At 40.5% G+C, this 24,626-nt stretch overlaps 1 protein-coding gene across 3 annotated transcripts; it reads right to left on the bottom strand.

Moving 5' to 3' along the window:
* Positions 1-4,097: 4,097 nt before the first annotated feature.
* LOC131369994 (protein bicaudal D homolog 1-like) lies at positions 4,098-23,352 on the bottom strand. Of its 3 annotated transcripts, XM_058416952.1 has the most exons (9): positions 22,815-23,352; positions 14,974-15,186; positions 14,500-14,652; positions 13,939-14,415; positions 11,407-12,549; positions 10,859-11,010; positions 10,397-10,610; positions 5,475-5,550; positions 4,098-5,239 (listed from the first exon to the last, which is right to left on the bottom strand). In XM_058416952.1, the coding sequence occupies exons 1-8, from the start codon at positions 23,031-23,033 to the stop codon at positions 5,503-5,505; spliced, it is 2,619 nt and encodes an 872-aa protein (XP_058272935.1). In that variant the 5' UTR covers positions 23,034-23,352; the 3' UTR covers positions 4,098-5,239; positions 5,475-5,502. The 3 variants fall into 3 exon arrangements, with proteins under 3 accessions (XP_058272935.1, XP_058272934.1, XP_058272933.1); XM_058416951.1 differs by lacking the exons at positions 4,098-5,239; positions 5,475-5,550 and adding an exon at positions 5,564-10,287; XM_058416950.1 differs by lacking the exons at positions 4,098-5,239; positions 5,475-5,550 and having other exon boundaries at positions 5,564-10,610.
* Between the last annotated feature and the right edge of the window lie 1,274 nt (positions 23,353-24,626).

Below are 24,626 nucleotides of genomic sequence, written 5' to 3'. Positions count from 1 at the left end.
ACAACATTGACCTCTTATATACAGGGATGGATGAAATAACAGGAATGCAATAAGGGAAAAAAACTTGGTGATTTATACACTATATGACCGTAAGTATGTGGTCACCTGATGACCAGACCCATATGCATACACTATATTGCCAAAAGTATTTGCTCACCTGCCTTGACTCGCATATGAACTTAAGTGACATCCCATTCCTAATCCATAGGGTTCAATATGACGTCAGTCCACCCTTTGCAGCTATAACAGCTTCAACTCTTCTGGGAAGGCTGTCCACAAGGTTTAGGAGTGTGTTTATGGGAATTTTTGACCATTCTTCCAGAAGCGCATTTGTGAGGTCACACACTGATGTTGGACGAGAAGGCCTGGCTCTCAGTCTCCGCTCTAATTCATCCCAAAGGTGTTCTATCGGGTTGAGGTCAGGACTCTGTGCAGGCCAGTCAAGTTCATCCACACCAGACTCTGTCATCCATGTCTTTATGGACCTTGCTTTGTGCACTGGTGCACAGTCATGTTGGAAGAGGAAGGGGCCAGCTCCAAACTGTTCCCACAAAGTTGGGAGCATGGAATTGTCCAAAATGTCTTGGTATGCTGAAGCATTCAGAGTTCCTTTCACTGGAACTAAGGGGCCAAGCCCAGCTCCTGAAAAACAACCCCACACCATAATTCCCCCTCCACCAAACTTTACACTTGGCACAATGCAGTCAGACAAGTACCGTTCTCCTGGCAACCGCCAAACCCAGACTCGTCCATCAGATTGCCAGATGGAGAAGCGCGATTCGTCACTCCAGAGAACGCGTCTCCACTGCTCTAGAGTCCAGTGGCGGCGTGCTTTACACCACTGCATCCGACGCTTTGCATTGCACTTGGTGATGTATGGCTTGGATGCAGCTGCTCGGCCATGGAAACCCATTCCATGAAGCTCTCTGCACACTGTTCTTGAGCTAATCTGAAGGCCACATGAAGTTTGGAGGTCTGTAGCGATTGACTCTGCAGAAAGTTGGCGACCTCTTCGCACTACGCACCTCAGCATCCGCTGACCCCGCTCCGTCAGTTTATGTGGCCTACCACTTCGTGGCTGAGTTGCTGTCGTTCCCAAACACTTCCACGTTCTTATAATACAGCTGACAGTTGACTGTGGAATATTTAGGAGCGAGGAAATTTCACGACTGGATTTGTTGCACAGGTGGCATCCTATCACAGTTCCACGCTGGAATTCACTGAGCTCCTGAGAGCGACCCATTCTTTCACAAATGTTTGTAAAAACAGTCTGCATGCCTAGGTGCTTGATTTTATACACCTGTGGCCATGGAAGTGATTGGAACACCTGATTCTGATTATTTGGATGGGTGAGCGAATACTTTTGGCAATATAGTGTATTTTCTCCTAAAACACAAGTCTTTGTATGCTGTAGCATTACATTTTCCCTTCACTGGAAGTAAGAGACTCGAACCCTGTTCCAGCATAACATCTCTGTACACAAAGCCCCTGAGCTCCATGAACTGGAGTGTCCTGTACAGAGCCCTGACTCTGACTCAACCCCACTGAACACCTTTAGAATCAGCTGGAACACCGACTGAACCCCAGAGCTCCTCAATCTTACAACATTACAACAGTGTCTGATCTCACTAATGCTCTTTTAGCTGAATGATCACTAATCCCCACAGACACACTCCAACATAGTGATGAAACCTTCCCAGAGAGTGGAGCGCATTATAGCAGCACAAGAGGAATAAATCTGGAATGAGATGTTTAAGAAGCACATCTGTGTTTGATGATCCACAAACATTTGGCCATATAGTGTATAATATGTTGATTGCACACTAATTCCACACATCAGCTATAAAAAAAAAAATGACTGATGGTTATCATTTTAGGTCAGATTTCAAAGCACCACAAGACAAGTAACTTCCAAAGACAGCAAATTATGAGTGCCCAAATATGGGTATGCCTGTGTAGACCAGTGTGCATGTACTGTACACATAACTGGTTTTATAAAGTAGAAAACCATGACCCATGAGTAATATAATAATATATCATCATATTTCCCACACTTGAACGGTTTTCTTGATGGAAACCAAAGCCACAGTGTCTCCTGCCAAATACTGTGCATGGTGGGAAATCCATCATTTCATAGAACTGATGGAAATTAGGTCCAGTGATTGCTATGCATGGTTGTATATTAGATGTATAACAAATATGAGGCTGTTTCTACAGGACCTGATGGACCTGAATGTGCACACAGTGATGTGCACACAATGATTCCCTGATGTTCCCATGTTCTATATGTCTGTAAAATCCCCATGTACACAGCTGAAATGATGACTTCACTAAATTGAAACATCGTCAAAACTTGGGATATAATGGAAAGGGTTAGGGTTAGGGTTAAGAAAGTTTGGAAGGTTCTGGAGTGCTGACTCTGAAGTGGATATCCTCTTTTATACAAAACTCTGGAAGATGAGCTTCTTTGAAAAAGTGGCCCAGAATTCCACCACAAACCCATGTAGGATTTGTTTGACAGTAATGGTGGCCCTGCTCCTTATTAGGTCCTTGAAATATTTTTACTGAGTTTCTGTTATTTTTGTCGCAGTAACCATTCAATATTGTCCACCCAAATGAACAGCTCACTGCAGAGTATATGGACAGTGATTAAGGCTCTGGGTTGTTGCTCAGAGGTTCAAGCCCCACCACTGCTAAGCTGCCACTGCTGGGCCCCTGAGCAGGTTCCTCAACCCTCCGTACTCCAGGGTGCTGCATCATGGCCGACACTGTGCTCTGACCCCAACCTCCAAAATCAAGATATATGAAGAAAGAGTTTCAATGTGTATGTGATAATAATGAAGGCTTCCTCTTGAGATCATCACTAAAATAACACTGAACCTCTCCTGACTTCTGATTGACATTTTAACATCCACATTTTGGCAGAAACTGTAGCTTTTACTATATACTCACTGGATTGGTCGTGCTAAATTGCCCCAAGGTGTGAATGAGAGTGTGAGTGTGTCCTGTAATGGGTGGAGTCTCTAACAGGGTGTGTTTTCTAGTGATAGACACTGATAGACAGTGTACACCTGAACAAGAAAAAGTGTTTACTAGAGATAAATGAATGTATGAATGAATTTGTGAATTAAAACACCAGTAAAACTAATAGTAAATATAATACATTTTCCCACACAGAACCATTCATGAAAAAATGTACTATATTTGCTATTAGTTTTAATAGTGTTTTAATTGAATGAATGATTGATGAATGATCTGAATGATTTTATATGATTCCAAGGTGTAAAATAATAATTAGGATATAAAATGTTTCAGGAGTTGGGAGACACAGTAGTGTAGTGGTGAACATGTTTGCCTCAGATGTTGGGGGTTTGATTCCTGTCTCCGCCCTGTAGGTGTTGAGTTTGCATGTTCTCCCCCGTGTTTCAGGGGTTTCCTCTGGGTGATCATTTTTTCTAATCTTCAACTGTCCAGTTTGGGTGAGTCTGTTCCCATTATAGCATCACATTCCTGTTCTTGGCTGTCAGGAGTGGAACCTGATGTGGACTTCTGCTCTTGTTGCTCATCTACCTGAAGGTTTTGTTACACTGAGATGCTTTTCTGTTCATCGTGATTGTACAGAGCGATTTTAAGAGTCATTGGAAAACTGCATAAATGACCAGATGTTCTGATTAGGGATTAGACACTGAGTTTATAATCTCTAGTGATGGATTTATTGTAGTGTTTGAATTTTACACGAAAGTGCCATCATGTGTTCAGTAGAACCAGTAAAATCATTCCTCAGATGGAAAAATACTGGTAATTCAAACCACAATCCTGGCAACATGCTAAAGCTTCCAGTCTGTGGAAACCTCTGAAAAGAAAAGAAAGACTGACGATCTGCCAGTAGAACAAGATCTCCCAAAGCCTGCAACAAGTTAAAATGTTTTATTGTATTCTTTGACAATTTAAATTGAATTTAAATTGAAAGATATTTCTTTTCCAGTTAATTAGGTGAATCAGACATAAGTGATTATTTTCTTATAATTTTGCCATAAAAATAGAAAAATAACTAATAGACACTTAGGTACTGGTTGGTTGTTGTTTATTTTATTTTATTCATTTTAACAGGGGCATTAGTTAGAATGTTTATATTCAAAATTAGTAAAGAATTATGAATAAATATTTTTCTGAACTGCTGTGTGCCTGCTCTTCTTTTCTTCTTGTTGACTGTGTCGAAGGCACAGTTCAGTCACAGACAGAAAATTGTGCAAATAACCAGCATGAGTCAAAGTAGTCCACCATTTTGGAAGTTTCTTAAATTAATGGGATGCAATACATGACATGGAGCAATATAGAGAATCGTACAATATAGTGAATAGATGTGGAGTATAAAGGAGTCTGATGGGGAAAGACTATGAAACTGAATGCACTTCAGTGAAAACTGGCTTATTTTAGTCAGCTGATGTAATGCATGGGCTTGTGAGTGTTTTCTCGATCTGGCAGTTTGTTATGAGTCTCAGCGGTTATAGACAAAGAGCAGATTAGGTACAGAAACACTTAATACACTGAACTTTCACATGCATATCATTGCCCTTACATTAGATCACTGTAAATAGACCTTTTATTAAGACATTATGGGTTCTTTATTCCTATCAAATATTACATGATAGTTCATAGGGTCAGTAATGTAGGGGTCAGTAATGTAGGGGTCAGTAATGTAGCATGGTCCTTGTGTAGCATAGGTAAAATCGTTGTCAGCACTGGAATGCTTTGTTGATCGCTTGTGCTTTTAGATCTGAGAGACTGTGGCGAGACGGACAAGCGCAGACTCCAAGTGTGCGCTACGAAATAAAGTGCAACATTAACCGTAGAGTATGAATGCATAAAAATGGAGAAATCGTAATAACGTAATGTCATGAACATGCAACATTCCTGGTGTAATATCTAACATCCATATTCGAAGAATTAAATATTTTTAAAAAAGAGGTAGTTCACTGCACTGAAGTGACATGTGATACTATTAAGAGGAGGATAAAAACATGTTTTGCATGAGACTGGTTAAAAATATCTAGAATGATAGATGAAGATAATAAGTTGTCTCATATAGGAAGGCATTGAGGACTGCGGCACTCCTTTGGGTATATATTTGGTTTGCTGCATCAGAAAGCGTGGGAGTAAAAGGCAGATTAGAAGACTGAAGGTCCTCAGTGGAAGACAAGATACAATGAACTTCTGGAGGTTTGCTTCTGCACTACACCTGCAAAATAAAACCATAAGCCATCCAATCTCATGAGGCACAGAAAGCAACTGTTTGTTATGTTAAAACTGTTCATTCATTATACAATGCTGCAGAATTAGGCGGATCCAAAAAACCCTTTATGATAAACTGGTTAAAAAAGGGTACATCACACTAATTAAGAATTTATTTTGTAATGTAAGACTCATTAACAGACTCCAGGTGAAAGCAAAGGCAGAGTGTTATGTGTAATTACTTGCTGTGTGGTGAAGCCTGGTTGAGTCTTAGTTGTGAGGAGGCTGGCGACAGTGAGGCAGGAGGCTGCTGACAATCTGGAAAAGACTGACACGATTAGACTCACTACTCAGGTGTGTGTATGCAGACACACACACACAAATCTGTTTTGTCCCTACAAGGTCAAAACTAAAATTGGTACCCAAACAGCACACACACACCCACCCACAAACACACACACACACATTATAATTTGTACTTACCAGGCCCAGGGCAAAGTCAGCTACTAAATCTAAAAGCATGTGACAGAAGGGCGTATTCACAGTATTTTGAGTGTTGTGGCCCAAGTGGGATAAAGAGGTAGTAAGATGATCTAAATGTGCTCCTGCTACAGTGTGACCCATTGCCTGATTTAGCCACGATTGATTCTGTTGATATTAGTATTCCTGAAATCTTACCGGATGCCTTCATACAGAATTAGAATACCTGAATGTATTTTTTAGCACACATTACTGTCTTGAAACTTCTCAGATGCCTAAATAATGTTGGTCGAGTGTTACGTTATGGCTTAGCCTCCACTTATCATCCTTAATTATTTTGTTATTTGATTTTCTAGACCATTTGCCCCCAGCTCTGTTTCCTCTTTTGCTATTCTTGTTTTCTCTCCCTCTTCTGGCTTCCAAACAGGGCATTTCTCTTCAACAATTCAAAATAAATTTGTGCAAGTACCACAGGATGTCCTTTAAGGAGTGTCCCACTCTATATTACCCACTGGACGAGTTATGTACTGTGAGATTTTACAGTTTCATCGGCCTCAAAAGAGGAGTATCTGTGGTCACTGCAAAACTCTGGGCCCCAAGCAACTGACCTTCAAGTCTGATTTTAGCCCATGTTCAGATTAATAATATGAGTTTGAGCAAACCGTCATTTTTTTTTAACTGTATAGTAATAATGAACATAGTTTACTTTAGCAAGTGTTTATTAGGGGTGTAACGATACACTTTGGTCATGATCTGATTTGATTCAACTTGATTCTCAGAATATTTTGAATAAAATTGTAATGAACAATGATCATGACAGAAAAAAATGAATTTATTTCGGAATCATAAACAATGCAAAATGATGTGCATTTCTGTCCGAATAAAATGAAATAACTTAAATTGAGGTTTAATATTATAAAAAATGTTTGATAAAGATAAATCAATTATCTTCTCCCAAAAATTTAATTGAATAAACGTTTAAAACTTTTGGGTAAAAGTTGGACTAAAATGTAATAATCACCATAGCAGCTCTTGAGGTGTAATTTGACCAGAAATAGAGCTCCAACATCGGGTAAAGTGAATTCCTTGCACATTGCTTGAAAGTTAATGAAGAGCTCTTTTTAATGCTTATAACACGACTGTATAACCAAATCACCTCAGTTGTTGTGATGCGGAGCTATTGGTCACTACATTGTACAGATGGTTCCTGGTTCTCTATGAAGAATGCGATCATGTGACTCTGAGCTCTATCTCAGTTCTGCTGTTTGGGACCTCTGGTGTTCAAACAGTGCAATTAGATGTATGATCAATGGAATGCTGATTTCAGTGATGTGAATTAAACCGCTTAACACACATCATGCCATGATGCATCGTTACACCCCTAACATTCACATGTTTCACTGCACAGCACTGGATATCCTGCCTGAGCTGTCTCTTGTTAAAACCAGGCCCACAGATCCTGTACATACTCGTGTTTGCTTTAGCTACCATTAAACACTACATTACCTGCTGATTTTTTTTTTTATCAGGCTTGGGTCTCAGACTACTCTTTAATTCAGTCTCTATCATCCATTCCAAATGTGCTGATATATTATTGAGTTTAGATCAGACCACATTTTGGGATAATTCTGTTTATGTTTTAAACCGTGACTGGATTAAACAGTCAATTCAGTTCCAGAGATATGACATAAATAAATACAGAAACATCCACAGCAACACGATGTATAAATCTCAAACATGGCTTGAGTTATGAAAATGAAAGGACAAGCTCGTGTTTGAGCGACTTGCTATAAACCGCATGATCGGTGAAAACCTCCCGACTCCACTGTACACACAACATGAGATGACGCACACAAAGACTTAATTACTGTAGGTCTTTTATGAGTTATTTACAATAAATATGAAGAAAATACACACCATGTTCACTGTACAATGCACTGGAGAGATTGGTGTTGTCCTGACACATGCTAATGTTCAGTAATAACAGTCTGCCTCTCTGACTCTAGTAGTAGTAATGCTGTAGGCCACATGATACCCAGTAGAAAAATTCAAATTACAGTAATGATTTTGACTTGGGACTAAAGTCCCAGTGTATGATATTCATTCGAGGTTGAAGAAGACACAAGCTGGTGTCTGCAGCATTACAGTTGAAGCACTGAAGCATTTGACATGTTTGAGGTCAATGACTTGAATTTTAGTGGAATGGAATCGCATTGAGGGGATGATGGGGCAGGGACAGACAAGGTATTAGTAGAGTCTGTGTGTGTGTGTGTGTGTGTGGTGTGTGTGTGTGTGTGTGTTTATGTATGGAGGGTACAAAAAAGAAAGGGGTGCCACACAGAGGAGGTCTGAAAGGTTTCTCTGTCCTGACAATTAACACCTGAGCACAAAGACCCTTTCGAGAAAATCACTGAAAAGTTCTTTTAAATCTAGGCCACCATTCCTCCCTAACTGACCATCAGCTCCACAAACCACCTCACAGTAGCATTATCACAAACTTGTACAATATTACAAGACTTCTAACCTTCTAGCTTAAAAAAACTGCAGGAACCGAGCAGTATACAACAAAATCTGTAAACTACATCGGCTTTCCTGTATAATAGCAACCCTAAGTGTATATTATCTGCAGGGACCAATGATCTTCTGTGCTACTGTGTATTGTGAGGGCCATGTGATGTGTGTTATCATCAGCACAAATGTATTACATTACACAAATCCACATGATATGTTAATTAGTGGAGAATGTCAAGCTGGGAATGTCGAGGTGGAAATTGGGATCTTGTCAAATGCTTCAGTCTCCCTGTGAGTGCAGACAGTGGGACAAAGCTGATGTAAATTGCATAATCAAAAGTGTAGCTGATATAAAGGCCAGTGCCTTCATATGCCTTCAGAGTCTTTGGTGGGATAAAAAATATTAGCTGGATGTTACAGAGGGATGCTGATAATGCACTTTGAATGCAGCTGCATATGGAGATGCCGTAATGGTAAATTCTGCTTAGCAAAACATTTGGAGACAATACTGTGCGCCATACTTTACTAAATTAACACAAATATTTAATGCACGGCAAAACAATCTGACAACAATCAAACCCAATTCACAGGATACTATCAATAAACTCCACACTTATTTCTCCACTTACACTGCCTTATGCCTCCATTACAAGACCAGTAATGCTATTCCCTGAGATTTGTAATGTATATTATACATACTAGATATCGCTTAATTAAGATTACATTCTGTAAAAGTCCCTGCTTCCTTCAGTGAAATGCTCCAAACATTATTATCGTACCTAATCTGTGCAGCCACAGTGCTCTTTCTGTTTGATTGATTTTTCATCATGAAATACTAAGACCTAATGAAACCCAAGAGTCGTCACCTAGAAAATGGAATTATGGCAACTGGTAGTGTTTAAATGCTTATTATTCCTTTAAATGAGAATGGGCAAACCACATGGCATGTGACGCTGATTCTGAACAGGTCAGAGGCTGTGAATGATCACCAACAGAAATGAAAAGAAAAAAAATCAGTTTCAGGATAGCTAGCTAAAATGACATTGTAAAAACAAAACAAAAACAAAGCTAAAACTAAACTTGCTTTTGCTGAAGCTGAAAGGCCAAACTTATATTAAAACGTTAAGATTTTAAAAGTAATGTGTTAGTTCTCATCAAAGAAGCTAAATTAGTATTAAAAAAATCATACAGTTGTTACACAGTGATGGATTTTACAGTGCATAATTCTTGGTTTAGTAATTAATAAGACACTTCCAAACCTCTTCTCTTGTAAATCGTATGGTTTGTTATAATTAAATATTCACAATGAAACAAGACAACAATGCCTTAATCCAACACAGCTGACACACAGTCCAGTAACACTCTCTTAAAAGTAAATGTAATCTCTGGTTTGTGGTTTGGGAGGCTCGCACTGCAAAGGCCCACCAGGTTCACTGGAGAATGAACTGCATGAGAGGTCAGAAACAGCGAACAGTGTTCTGAGAAGTGAATAATTCTCTCTCTCTCTCTCGGAGGAAGGCAGGGCCGTTTGTGCTCCACAAAATCCCTGAGCAGAAAACAGTCACCAAAGTTGCAGAGTGCAGTGGAAACTATAAAAATAGGAAACCAGTCTGTCCTCCTCTTTGTGCCACCCGCTGCTCAGCCTTCAGTAGCGGGGGTGCTGAGAAGTGTAATTTCTTGGGTATGAATGGCCATAAGAGGAGGAAGATGGGGAAGTGTATCTGGTTGTGTGGGTGGAGTGCGTTAGGACTGTGGAGAGTGGACGAGATCTGGGCGAGCTCCAGGTGGAGCGATAAGACCCCAGGATGGGCGAGCGATAGTTAGAAGGGGGGCGCGAACCCGATGAATAGAGTGACTCGATTGCATAGCGACGGGCCAAGCTGGTGGTTCGGCACATACTGGTGGTATGAGCGTCCACACCATAGGAGTGTGGCTCCACCACGAACGCTCGCATTCCCACCGTCCAGTGGGTGTGGCCCCGGCTGTAGGGCGTAACTGGGGGAGTCCAGGTGGAGGAGAAGGATGAGGCAGGAGAGGAAGGGGCTTCCAGAGAGGGGGGACTGCCTGGGTCAGAGGAGAGCAAGGGAGTGAATACAGTAGGGGAGGTTTCTGCAACTGCCTCAGCTACTGGAGACGAGCTGTCAGGAAGGGGCAAGGTGGCTGTTCCACTTACTTTGGGTGGTGTGGTCCTCAGTTTGGCCGTCTTGACTGTCCTCAGTTTGGGGCGGCGTTGCTCGTGGTCGAACTCCAAGTCCTCCAGGCGCTGCGTTAGTGCCAGTTTTTGCTGAATTGCCATGCGGAGAAGGGAGTTCAGCGTCTTCTTCTCATCTTCAGCTGCTGCAAGCTGCCTCTGCATCTCATCCAACTGAGTTAAGTACTCATCACACCTGCAGAAAGAGAGGAGAGGAGAGCAGAAGGGGCAGGATTTAACAGAGCAAAAGATTAAAATGTCACTATAATTCATTTCAAATTATTATGTCACTCACTAGATTTAACAGCATCATTTTAATGATATTAAAATCTAACTGGCCCGACTGTCTCTGTCTGTAAATGTTGTGCTGTGAACCGTGAACGTGTGAACACTCTCTCGGTTTGAGACGTGTTAATTCATGCTGTTCCACATTCACGCGCTCACCGTGTGGCAAACATGGCTCTTAGTGAGGAAAACGTGGCAGCGTCCTCTCTTAGCGCCTTCAGCTCATTACGGAGCTTCATCATCGTCTCAGTCACCATGCTCTTCTCAGCCTCATACTTGCTTTTCAGGTTCGCCAGAGCCATTTCTGCAGTCTGTCACATAAGGATTTTGCAATCTTTTTAATAATCAATGAATATTATAATTATGCTGCTTAACTACTCAATTACTACAAACTGCTCTTAAAGACCGCCTGAGACAGCCTGAGATGTTTTTGCAGTTGAAAATAAGGTGAAATATAGTTGAAATATTTTAGCTACAATATTGGCCCATTTATGAAACTCTCATGAATTCACCTGGATTGACTGTTAGACTAATCAAAACTGGAAGCTTATTTCAGTCTCCGTCTAGTGGGCAAATTAGGAAGAGAGACCTATGAGCATGCCTTTAAATCCAAATCATTTTGTCAAGAGTAAGAGGCTTCCCATTTTTTAGTACTCCCACAGAGCAATCCTTACAGCAGGTGTCATCAATGGTGCTGATGATTTTACCTGTTTGTTGGCTTTGAGCACCAGGCGCAGGGTGGCAATCTGCTCCCTCTTGGTGCTCAGCAGAGACTTAAGCTTGAGAATTTCTTCCATACAAGCCTCTTTTTCCTTATCAAAGAGTGGTGCAAGCTCACGGACGGCTGCTCTCTGGCGAGACAGCTGCAGAGAGCGGTCCACTGCCTTCTGTAAATGCTTGATCTGATCACGGATAATGGCATTCAGGTGGTGGAGGTTGATCGGTTCCCGGCGGGTGTCGGAGCTAGCAGGAGAATCGGGTGCTGGGGATGAAGACGATGATGATGAAGAGGCACTGACAGCAGATGAGCTCAGCACTGTGCGCACTGGGCTATCCTCAGAGTTGAGGGGATCTTTGGAGGGTGACTCTGTGGGGCTCTGTGAGTCACTTGGTGTCGAAGCGGAAGATGTGGCAGCATTGATAGCCGCCAGGCGGCGCGCCAGCCTCGGTGTCAGGAGGACACGATGGTCATCCTGCGCTTTAAGACCTGTGGACGTAGCACGCGGGGGGTTCCGACCCTGACGGTAATAATCCAGCATTACGCGGTTGGGTGTTTCATTGTTGCACATGCAGACATGATGGTAAAGCTGTGCCAGTTCCTCGCTGAAGGTGGTCAGCTCTTCATAGGCTGCAGCCAGCGTGCTGTTGCAATCCAAGGCAGAATTATTAGCTTTCTTCAGCTCTCGCTGGAGTGCTGCTTCCTTATCCCTGTCCTCATGGCAGCGGCATTCTAGGCAAGCCACCTTTGCTTCGAGAGCCTGTATTTGGACCTGGGCGAGTTCTTCTTCCCGTGCTGCCCGCTCCACACACTCTTTATGCCTCTTCTGAAGGTTCTTTAGATCGTCATTAAGGCTTACCACATCTGTCACTGCTAGTTTGTACTTACACTGCAGTAGTTCCAGACCCATGCCCTCCAGGTCATCACACGCCCATGACGAGCCCTTCACCTCTGCCTCTGCCTTTTCCTCATCACCAGTCTCTGTGGCACTTCCCTGCTGGTGTAATGCATAAATGCGCTGTTGGAGGTGTTGCGCCCTCTCATACTGTTCGGCCAGGGCACGCTGTGTGTGTTGTAGCTGAGTTTCACACTCATGAAGGCTATTCACTGCAGACGTCTTCTCCTGCTCTACCTGAAAAGCAAAACAGGGCGTCATGTTCTTTACAAGGACAAACCATTTAGAACCATTTTAACTGGCAGTGACTATGAGTTGTTGTGTTTCTTTATTACTGCCTGAAGCCAAAACCCCTGCTGGATTTTCTAGTGGGAGTGTCAGCATTAGGATTGCTGACTTCACTCGTTTGATGTGCTTTTGTTCGTTATCCTTTCCTTCTATGGATTGTTTCTTGTTCTTGTTTCCTGCTTCCAGGGGAATTACTTCACATGTTTGTCAGTGCTGTCTAGTTTGTCCTTTTTCAACCCTGTGTGCTAGACTTGTTGCTAAAAGCATCGTTGGTTAGCTAGAAAATCAGATTACTGCTTAATATGAAAAACATCTCATTACACTAGCCACAAACTTCCTGAACTGTTCCTGATATTTAAGTATTTAATTTTTTTTAATTAAAGAAATCTATGTCTATATCTATTCTGAGCAAATTCACCCAATCAACATAATAATGAAGATAACCTGATAAAACATGTAAAACATGGTGGTGGCTCATGGTTTGACATCATTAACTCAATTTGGTGAGGTCAATTTAAATGAACCCAAATTGTGAGTAATGAATGCAATTCCACAGCTGGATGTTCTTTCACTGGCTTCTTGCATTTTGCTTATTTAATTTGTATTTTTAAGTGAAAGTATTTTGTGTTAGTGGAGGTAATTATTATTTAAATTGTATTTTAACACACAGGATACAGCTGTTTTCTTTGTAAGTCTACTCTTAATGTAAAGTACAGAAGATTCATTTATCTTCTGTACCTCTTATCCTACACTGAGAAACCTGGAGTCTATCCCACTGGACTCAGGTTTTAAGGCAGCAGGACACCCATGGTGCCAGTCCATCACAGGGCACAATCACACAACCTTTCTCACACTTTAGACAATATAGAGATGCCAATCAGCCTACATTTATTACATTTATTTTAAAGAAATACAAATAAAATGTTACAATTGGTCTTAGTGTATAAGAGATTACTTGTATTATACAAAAATCCTTATTAAAATAAAATTATTAACTAAATACGTTCTAGACAAGAAAAAGCAAGACTCTGTTCTATATTATTCCAAAAGGATTCAAATGTATCGCCATCATAAATACACATGACTGGTCAGATCACCACAGAAATAATGATCAGATTTTAGGTTAGTTATAACAATCCAGCATGTTGAGTTTCACTCCTAACCTAACAGCTTGTGGTCAGATTTACTGTGTGTCCAGTCACATACTGATCCTGCACTGGATAATAAAGCTGTCTCTAACTGGTTACTTTTAATTAAATTTTAATGTCTTATATTCATTTTAATTAATTAATTAAATACGGAATGGTGCTTAAATAAAACTAATTCAAACGAACTCACTTGCTGCAGTTGTTGTTTAAGTTTCTGAATCTCGTTGAGGTGAAGCTCACTGAAGAGGTCAGGGGTCGTGGAGTCGCTCTGTTTTCTCTGTCCTGCTCCTCTGAACTCCCCATTTAGTCGGTTCAGTGCTTTTCCAGCTGAACCCTGCAGCAGAAGTCCATTGCATTTGCCACCATCCTCACTGCCAGGAGAAGTGGCAGTAGTAGGGGTGGCACTGCCGCTCGGGGGCGCTGAGCTGAGGGCGACCAGGTGAGCACAGGCTGAAGAGAAGGGTCCGTCACACAGGGTGATGTGATGGGCTAGCTCCTTACGCAGGCTGTTCTTTTGCTCACGTTCACCCTTCAGAGCATTAAGTGCCTCCTCCAGCTGACTCTCTGAGATATCCTTCAGGCGCAAAGCATCCTCTAACTGGCTATTCAGCAAGACGGTCTCCTCCTCTAACACCTTGATCTCATGTTTCAGGCCCTCATACTCCACCTTTGAAGGAGACGATTTGATTCCATATATAATTAAAACTTCTTTTGCAGCATTACAGGTGTGTGAAAATGTCTGTTCACATACCTGGTTCTGTTTGAGTGTGGACACCAGTTTCTGCAGAGTGATGTTCTCCTCCTCGAGCTCGGTGTAGTCCTGCAGCAGCCGAGCCTCTCGAAACTTATACTCTCTCACTTCTTCCCTCATCCTGCTCCTCTGTAACTCCAGCATCTCATTGCTCTAAAAAAGAGGAGAAGAAGATAGCTTTGTGTAGAGAAAGAAATTGTAGCAAATGCTGTCGTTCAGGACTGAATCGGCTGGCGCTTCTCCTCTGTAAAACTGAAAATACTGTCAGAGTGGAATATAAATACTTTCTTTCTACATGTACTCGCTCTCAGTTCTCATAACAACAGAACCAGGTTTTCAAGAACTCTGCAGCCATTTATTATTTGATTCAGGTGTGATATGGGGAATAAAACAGATACAAAAATCAAAACGCAGATGATACAATATGGGACCGAGCCCAGGGAAGCCCAGGGAAGCGTTTTGTTGAAGCAGTACCTCTCGAAGTTCCTGCAAGATGCTGCTGAGTCTTTCATTCTCCGCCTGCGTGTTGGAGGCCTGAGAGCGACTGTGCTTCAGTTCAGTCTGCTGATTCAGCAGACGGCTTATGTAATACGCCTCCTTGGTTGCCGACTCCTGTAGGAGCGCTTCCTCGTTGGTCTCACCATCTTCTGCTACCTTCCTCTGGGTGGAGTACGCCTGGCTAAAGGCCTGTGTGTAACAGGGAAAAAAGAGGAAGAGATGATTCACAAGAACTTAGAGAGAAACAGACTGAAGAGAAGAGAAGAGACAGAAGAGTTAAGACAGTTCAGTGAAGAAGAAGTCTTTCAGTGAAGAAATCAGCACAACCCTTATCAGAGTGCAACCCAGGCTCTTATAATATCTGCTACTACTGTACAAATATTCAGAAAACAAACTTCTGTGAAATAGCAGTAACACAGTAAACACAGTGACACAGAGCGAGGTGGAACCTTCCAGCCATAAAACCACCTTTTAATAATGTGTTTTAATGGTAATTAAAATCTTCACTGGAAAACTTAATGCAGTAGAATAATGTTACACTGAGAGCTGATCAGATCAGTCAAAAGGTGATGACTTTACTCTTAGTCATGGAAGCTGATGATTTCCTATTTTTTGCTTGTTTCCTTGTTGAACACTAATAGTAAAGTTATCACCCTCTGCTTCTGACATCATGTGTGCAGCTTGAACAAGGTCACCCATTACACCTGCCCTCTGGCGATTTGAGAAATATATAATTTGAGACAATTTACAGTTGTAGAAAGGACATTATTTTTCATCATCACACTCTCTGGTGAGGATGAGGTTTCCTTTGGAGTCTGCTTTCTCTCAAGGTTTCTTCCTCATATCGTCTTATGGTGTTTTTTTCTCCTCACCATCATCTCTGACATGCTCATTGGGGATAAAAATAAATTTAATTTGAAACTTTATCACTGTATTCCGAATATTTTTATATTTCTGTAAAGCTGCTTTGAGACAATGTGCATTTTTAAAAGCGCTATACAAATAACATTGGACTGACGTTTGCTTTGTAAATCACTCTAGCCCTTTGATTGTTGTTGCTAATCTTGTACTCATTACATTTGTCATGTAGATTGTGTTGATACACACAAAGGCTGATGGTAATTGTATATAATTTACTGCTTTCTGTATTGATTGACTCAACGCTACACATGTAGCCCTACTGTTTGGTGTGTAGCAGCACGGGCGGTGCAGACATGGAGTAAATAATCTTATAAACTCATTAATTCTAGAAAATGGAGGCTAATAGCTGGGGCTTCCACATGACACAGTGTATTGAAAGCCAAACCCATCTCATGATACAGCAGCCGACTAGTCGGTCCCACAATGCACTGCATTTCAGAGCATTAAAAAAGCTTCAACCAAAGACAAGACAAAAGCACAGTGACAGATACTGAAGCACTGAGACTGAGGTACAGACACTGATGTTTTTATTACTGGTACAAATCTGTGCAATTTGCAGACTTCTAACACAAACATCCTATAACCAACAATGTTGTATAAGAAACAATGCCCTAAAAAAGCTGTATAATTTGAGACACCAGTCTACCTTTAGGCACTTTTGTCTGCTACAACTAAAGATACAGTGTTTTAGTTGTGTTTCAAACCCTCTTGAAGACTGTGAAGCATGGCCCTCACTAGTTCCTCCTCACCCTGGCGGTCTGAAATAAACTGCAGTAAAGTGGAAGATTATGTATGTAACTGTGTTTCTGCACCCGAGTAAAAGGCAGGGCCGCCTCGTGTTGATGAGAACAGCCAGAAGACAAAGGTGACATAGAGAGAATCCTTTTATAGGCTGCATATGTCACCCAAATGAGGATGAGGTTCCCTTCTGAGCCTGGTTCCTCTCAAGGTTTCTTCCTCATATCATCACAGCAAGTTTTTCCTCTCCACCATCGCCGCAGGCTTCTCATTCAGAATAAAATAGAGATAAAGTAACTTTACTTTAAACTTTCTATTTTTTTCCCCTTCTCTGTTTCTATACTTTAGGCCATTATCACAAGGTCAATTTCAATGCACATTGTCTGAAAGAAGCTTTACAGAAATAGAAATATTTAGAATAAAAATGATAAAGTTTCAAAGGTGATGAGGAAAAACTCCCTGAGACAGAAGAAAACTCAAAAGAGAACCTCCTCCTCATTTAGGTGACCAGAGAGTGTGATTACAGATAATGTCCCTTTTTAAAGTGGTCGAATGGAGCATATGGGAAAACTTAAGTAGATGTTAAGATCACTGGCACACACTCAGGTTTTCCACTTCTCCACAGAACCAGTTTCATATGGAAACCTCTGCCTACAGGGGAGCTTTTCTTCCTCCTGTGATGGTGATAATATGGGAACAACACTGTTCAATTTATAATTTGGCAAAAATGTGTCATTTGTAAAAAATGTATAATATGGAAATGTCTGTCTTAGGATTCTCATTTTTAACTACAATTTGTTGTTCAGTGCTAGATTTACTATTTCTTCTTTGCCTTTTCCGTACAGTGCGTTTCTTTTTACATCAAAATAATATCAAAATATGGACTCTGAAGGGGGAAGAATAGGGGGTCTGGCCAGACATACCTAATGTGTGTCGTGTACATGTTAATTCATTCATGCCTTAAAAATTACTAGAAACTGGTTACAAGATTGCTGTAGCTGATAATTACTAGCATTAGCATTTAGTCATTTTTTAAACAACCCATTATTAAGGTCTGGCATTCTGGCAAAAGCTAAGTGAGTAAACCTAACATGCTAATAACTGTAATTTAAATTTTAATAACATTATATTAGCCAAGTGTACATGTGCAAAGGCTTTATCTGTTCAGTGCCATGGTCAAGAGAAAGATGATTTGTTTCTGTCTTCTCATGTCAGACAGTAGGTTATTAAGGTTCATATAGGATACAAAACAGCATATGAGATACAAAAACATGTGTTTTGTGATCTTAAAGCTGCCGATATCACATTTTCCCAAAGATCATTAAACTGTCCAATTCGACCAGATCCTTTCATCATTCATAAACATAACAATCTACTGCATGATGCCATAATACCTCCAATGTATATTCACACTAATTAGAAATGGCATTGAATAAAATAATAAATGGATACAGTGAGCAGTGTTTGTTTGTTTGTTTGTGGGGTTTTTTTTGCCTTGATTTGACACACCCTCATAAAGGAGTCATTAATTGTGGATTTAATTGTACCTTCCAGACTACAATACTGCTCTGTATCACGAGGGCGAGACAGTCAGGGTACAATGGGACACTGTTCTCGTAGGTGAACGTGCTTAAAATGATTTCTTATGATGTCATGTGTTGTATGACAGTGACTCAGCATGATGATAACGCAAAGTAAAGTTTTGGGGTTGGTTTATAGATAGACACTAGTCTGGGCCTCCTGGTCATGATTTATTATCAACACACTGCTGTATCACAGGACAAGAGGAGAAAAAACACGGATGATTTCTTAATCCTGAAGCAGATTCATGTTCCAGTGTATCCAACTGCTTTGAACACAGTGTTGTTTAATCCTCTGTGGACAGTGTCAAGTACGTCTCACTGCTTCCAGCAGCCACTCAAATAGCCTCCACCCTTCTAAGGAAATACATCAGTAACAGTAAAAGGAAGGAAGAGAGAGGATAATATTTCACCTTTCACTTCCCAGAACAGAAAACTAACCAAGAGTGAGAACGTTTCTGCTGTTGATACAGGTCTTTAAAATGAATTTTAAAATGCAACAGCCGTGTCTATGAAAACCTTTCAGCATTTCTATGCCTTGAGTTTTTGATATTCTGAATCAGCTTGCTAATTTCACCGTTAGATCTGGTTAATATAGTGCGTACTCGCTGACCATGTGCACAGCTAGCCAGTCTATAAGATGAATAGATTATTAGATAAAAGCGGGTGCGCAAAATTGTCCTTGAAAATTGTGTTTGCTAAAACAAGCATGCGCAGAGCTTGGATACACTAGCCTTTAATGGCACAGCAATTTTGAAAAATCCTGACTGTGACATTGGGGAGTTATTTCAGGGGCTGCACCAAGTGGTGGATCATTAGAGCAGCTCCAGCCTGTCTTGCTGTAAGCTGAGCTCCAGGTCTCACAGACACACACAAATCAATACATTTCCACGGGTTAAAGCTGCCAGGCACATATTCATCTGTAATACATAGTTCACAGAAGTGCTATACGCTGTGGCGGTTTGCTGTACAGTGGCTATGACATTGAATCTAGTGTGAATTACACAGTGATTGGCTCTCTGTTTAGTTGATCCAAGCCTTAAAGCATTAAAATCATAAGGAATGAACAGAATTGTGTGATAAAATGTGCAGCATCACATGAGCAATCCACTGTATCTAATATTCTCCCATGTGAATTAACATACCTTCATTCTCACAAGCTTTATATATGAGCGCTCGCTCATTTACTTACATGTGTGAGAATCTGCAGTGATATTTCTCCTCACTAACTGTGTGCATACTGAATGATTCTCCACCACACACAAAAATAAACCACATGTGTCTGCTAATATTTTTTCAAATGAAATCAGGGGAAGTATTACATAACTATTAACTATTCTTTAGATCTTCCATGCTTGGAATTACATGGTTTAAGTACGGCTGTTAATAGAAATGTAACATAATAATGCATATAATAATGCTGTTGGGTTAAACCCCTGGGATTACATTAAAAATGTCCAGCACTTCATAGCTCACATTTGTTAATTCTAGTCTAGATCCTTCAGAAATTTTCCTTGCTACATGTATGGGTGTGGTGATCAAAGTTTACTTCTTTAGCTTTGTGCCAGAGATACAACACTAATATTGCTAGCAAGTAAAGCAAGAATCTCTACACTTTACACATCACCTGAATGCAGATACAGTCAAAAGCTCTCACACAAAAGCCTTTAGAGTTTGTTGCTGAAAAATTAAAATAAAAAACACTGAGGAAGAGAGAGTTCAGTGGGTGGAAAACGCCGTGTTGATGCTGACCCTCCACTCGTAGGATTTTTTTTTTCTGGTTTTCACACCATTCTGTGTGAAATTCTTCTCCAGAGAACCATGGATAAAGTCAAAAGCGTCAGATTTATTTTCCCATTCTGATGTGATTGGATAACTGCATAAATATGTAAATGTTCCTAATAAAGTGGACGGTGAGTGTATATGCCAATTTGTAGCGTTGTACAAGAAACATACAAACACATTGGGGTGACTGTATTATTGTCCAAATGCAATTGCACAAAATTGGGGATGTCCATTTTGATAAATAACAGCAAGTTATAAAATTTCAGATGTACAGTGTAACTGCATCTATCTATGGCAACTGACAGAATTGAAAGTTCTGGTCAACTTATTTTCATTACCAGAACCTTACTGTTTTGTGTAGCTTCTCGGGTAACTCTTGTCTCAGTTAAGGCTATAATTGGTAGATGTGAAATCAGACCATATGTACTATTCAAGTTATAAAAGTTTTAGTGGTAATAATGAGTCATGATGATTGAATTGGCATAGTGACTGAGATAATGATGATCTAACCCTAGGACTGTAAAAGGGATCAAGTTGTACTGTTGTCTAATATGTCATGCGTCTATTTATATAATACTTTATATTTGGGCACACTGAAAACACAAGAGTGTATGTTTTCCATGTTTCTGTGATAAAATATCATGACATAAATCTCATAAAGTGGTGAAAGTCACCTAGTAATAGTAGATTAAGTAGTGAAATTCCAGCTGGAAGTTTCTTGTTAAGTGTGTGATGATTTAAGGAAGCAGTTTAAATCAGGTAACTGATGTAAACCAGTAGTAACATGTTTCCCCTGCTATCTAGCAAAATTATGTTCAATTATTTTATTTTAATAAATGGTACTCAGGCAGACTTCTGTAGACCATTTCTGTATGTTGTGGCACACAAAGAAACCCATTCTTACTAGTTTGGATGTACACTCTGTGAGTTTAGATTGTGTGTCTTTGCAAACTTTCTACAGTGATTTACTACACAGTTATCATCGATTTCAGAAGAATTGTTACTAGAAATCCTGCCATAATTCAACAAGGAAAACTACTTTTGCACAACCCCAAACAAATGCAGACTTTTCTTTGATTTGTTAACATGAGTCGAAATGTTGTTTCAGCTCATCTGACATCTCATTATCATGAATCCTTTTTTTAAATGATAAATTATGCTCTAATGATGCTGTCCTGACACAAGACAGAGTCTTTACCACCACCACCACCACCATCACCATCACCACCACCACCACCTCTCACCGGCTTACTCCTACACTGACTAACATGAACCTGAATATTAACAGAAGTGATCCAGATACAATCCTGACCTGCGGCACATGAAAAGACCAAGTGTAACCTGAGCCTTAGATTCTGAATAAAAGAGATTAGTTTATTTTTTAACAATGTCAGGAGGTCAGCTGTGTCAGTGTCAATGTCTTTGCGGCAATAACTCATTTATATGTGTGAGAAAGAAAAAGATAGTATTGCACAAATGTTTAATTAAATAGATTTAAAATGATCTGAGCAATTGTTTATTTATTTATATATTTATTTATTTATTTATCTATCTATCTATCTATCTATCTATCTATCTATCTATCTATCTATTGTTATTGCACTAATCATTGAGGTTTTCAGCACTGGAATGTTCCAGCTTATGTGAGTGTAGTATACAGTATGTGTAAAAATTCTTGCCATTAAGCTCAGGGTTCCTGGTATGACATATCCTACACTACATGATCCAGTGCAACCAAAGCTATCTTTGTGAATCCCACAATGTTTCAAAATAAAAGCCTGTGGTAAAGAATAAACAGCTACTGCAAAATCTAGCACGCAGGGCACAGTATTTATTGGTGAAATATTTTGCCAGATAATATAGAGTTAACCTCAATAACAAATACGTCTAAAAGGGTTATCCAGTGTTGTGTAGCTTACAAAAACCGAGAGCATTTTTAAGGATAATCTAAAGACCTTGTAACCAGCAATTATGTTTGTAGACATAACACTGAAATATAATTTGCTTTTTGCTGTACACAAATAAATCTGTCCATGAACAAACCCTCGGAGAATCTGATCAACCTGCTCCACTATTCAGGATGATAATAAATATAAATGTAACTCCAATTCTTCTTCAAGCACTTACTTTTATATAGTAGAAATTTATTCTGTTTTTTTTTTTAAAAATAAACATTTGAAATAAATGTGATAACCACACCCTCACCTGCAACACCTCTGCCAGTTGCCACACACCTCTCCTTTTTATGATAATTTCGCACCCTATCCCCAGGGGTTGTCATTCCCTGCCCATCAGTGCTGTACGGCTGTGACCTACTGAGGCTGAACCTTTTGTATGTTATTCCAGATGTTTATTCCACCATAATAACCATCTATAAAAAACATCTTTCCACTTTGGCCAGAGAGTCTACGAAAGTTTTTCTCTAGGTCATTTTATGGTCTAGGAACAGCAGCTTAAGTCGAAGCATCCAGTACAACATCTACACAACACACACGTCCTTGCCAGACATGATGAAAGGATAAACCCTAACACCAGATGTAAGGGACTTGCCCAAGTGCAGGAAAACTGCAGACCAGCATCCTGTAATAGAGTATGGCAGCAGAAGAGCTTCCAACTAGAATGATTTTGTAGTTAATCCTATACATCATGAGATGTGATGAGTTACTACAACACAGTTGGGCCTGTCCTGCTGCAACGAGTGGAGAAATCATGTCACAACAATAACGTTTCTCAAGGGCTTTAAGAGAAGCAAAAGCAGTGAATGAAAGCCTAATCGTGCTGTGGGGTTTTTACCTCCTGCAGCTGCTCCAACTCCTGCCTCATGGTCTCCTGCTCGGCTTCGAGGTCTGCGTACTGCTGCTTCAGGGTTTGGTTCTCCTCCAGCACCACGAGTCCGCATTCAGCCGCACGGATCTTCTCCCGGTTCGCCTCGGCGAGCTCGTGTGTGAGCCGCTCCACCTCGGACCGGTACTGCTCCACCGTCTCCCCGCGCCCTTCTCCACCCGCAGCCATCGCGTTTGCCCCAACCTTTTCTCTCCTCTCTCCCGCCTCCTCCGCCGCCGTGTTACCGGGAGGAGCAGGGAGGAGGACGCGCCAGATCAGGCATCAACACCGGGCCGGCTCTTACCACAATCACAGATTTAAAGCACTGTAACTGTAAGGACATTCCGGCATTGCTGTCATAAGAAATGATCTGACTTTAGCTGCTCTTACACCCCCTGGATAAGTGCAGTCTGTGTAGCGGCATTATTTCTTTCTCTTCTTTTTCTGCTTATTCATGGGGATTCAGACGCCATCAAAGCAGCCTCCCTTGGCTCCCATCCGCCGTGAAGTGACGTCAGAGCATCTTACGAGAGGAGAGAGGAGAGAGTGGAGGACAATAACAATAAAAGAAGAATTACAAAAAATAAGAATATAAATAATAAGAATACAAATAAATAAATAAGTAAATAAACAAAATGAATGAATGAATGAATGAATGAATGAATGAAGCGATACCCACATGGTCCTACACTGAACCTCGTGTGCAGATTACTGAATTTGTCACTGAGATTGATATGAAACAGATTAAAACCAAAAACAGTCTGGAGCTATGAGTGAAGGCGTATTCTTCAGGAGCTTGTATTTTCCCTAAAAAAAAATAAACAAAACAATCCTAATACAGACCTTGTATCCATTTTGATGATCTGATTAAAAGCTTATTCTATTAAAACAGTAGAAAAGAAGAGCATGTGCCCTAGACTATTTAAGACTTCACTAGGCAAGTGATTCCATGATTCTATATTTATGTACACTGATCAACCATAACATTATGACCACTGAGAGGTGAAGTGAATAAGACTGATGATCATGGCACCTGTTAGTGGGTGGGATATATTAGGCAGCAAGTCAACATTTTGTCCTCAAAGTTGATGTTAGAAGCAGGAAAAATGGACAAGTGTAAGGATTTGAGCGAGTTTGACCAAAAGGGCCAAATTTTGATGGCTAGACCACTGGATCAGGGCATCTCCAAAACTGCAGCTCTTGTGGGGTGTTCCTGGTCTGCAGTGGTCAGTAGCTATTAAAGGTGGTCCAAGGAAGGAACAGTGGTGAACCAGTGACAGGGTCATGGACGGTCAAGGCTCATTACATGCACATGGGTAGAGAAGGCTGGCCCGTGTGATCCGATCGTCACAGACATTGTTACAGACCATGTACACCCTTTCATGGAAACAATATTCCCTGATGGCTGTGGCCTCTTTCAGCAGGATAATGTGCCATGACACAAAGTAATGTAATTAATTTCTAGTAATGTAGCTAGATTTTATTCAAGTTATTTATCTTACAGCTTGTTGTGAAGGACGCTTGATCTGTGTTTAAAATGTTTTAATATTGTTACTTTACATATATGTTTGCAAATGTAATACCAGTGGGACACACACGGTACTTAAATCATGGAAACACTGTGTAATATTTAATACGACAGTAATTCATATGAAATAATATCTTTCTCAGGCTATTCTGTAATTTAAGTATATTGAAAAAAAAGTATGTTAAAGTCTCTCTGTGTTGTGTATCTATGTAACTGATATCACTGCCATGTGCCATGAGGTGTGGATAATATTG

This window comes from Hemibagrus wyckioides, linkage group LG19, assembly GCF_019097595.1.
Source record: "Hemibagrus wyckioides isolate EC202008001 linkage group LG19, SWU_Hwy_1.0, whole genome shotgun sequence".
Taxonomy (NCBI): Eukaryota; Metazoa; Chordata; class Actinopteri; order Siluriformes; family Bagridae; genus Hemibagrus; species Hemibagrus wyckioides.
The sequence above is the reverse complement of the archived record's forward strand: the minus strand, read 5'-3'. Positions and strand labels throughout refer to the sequence as shown.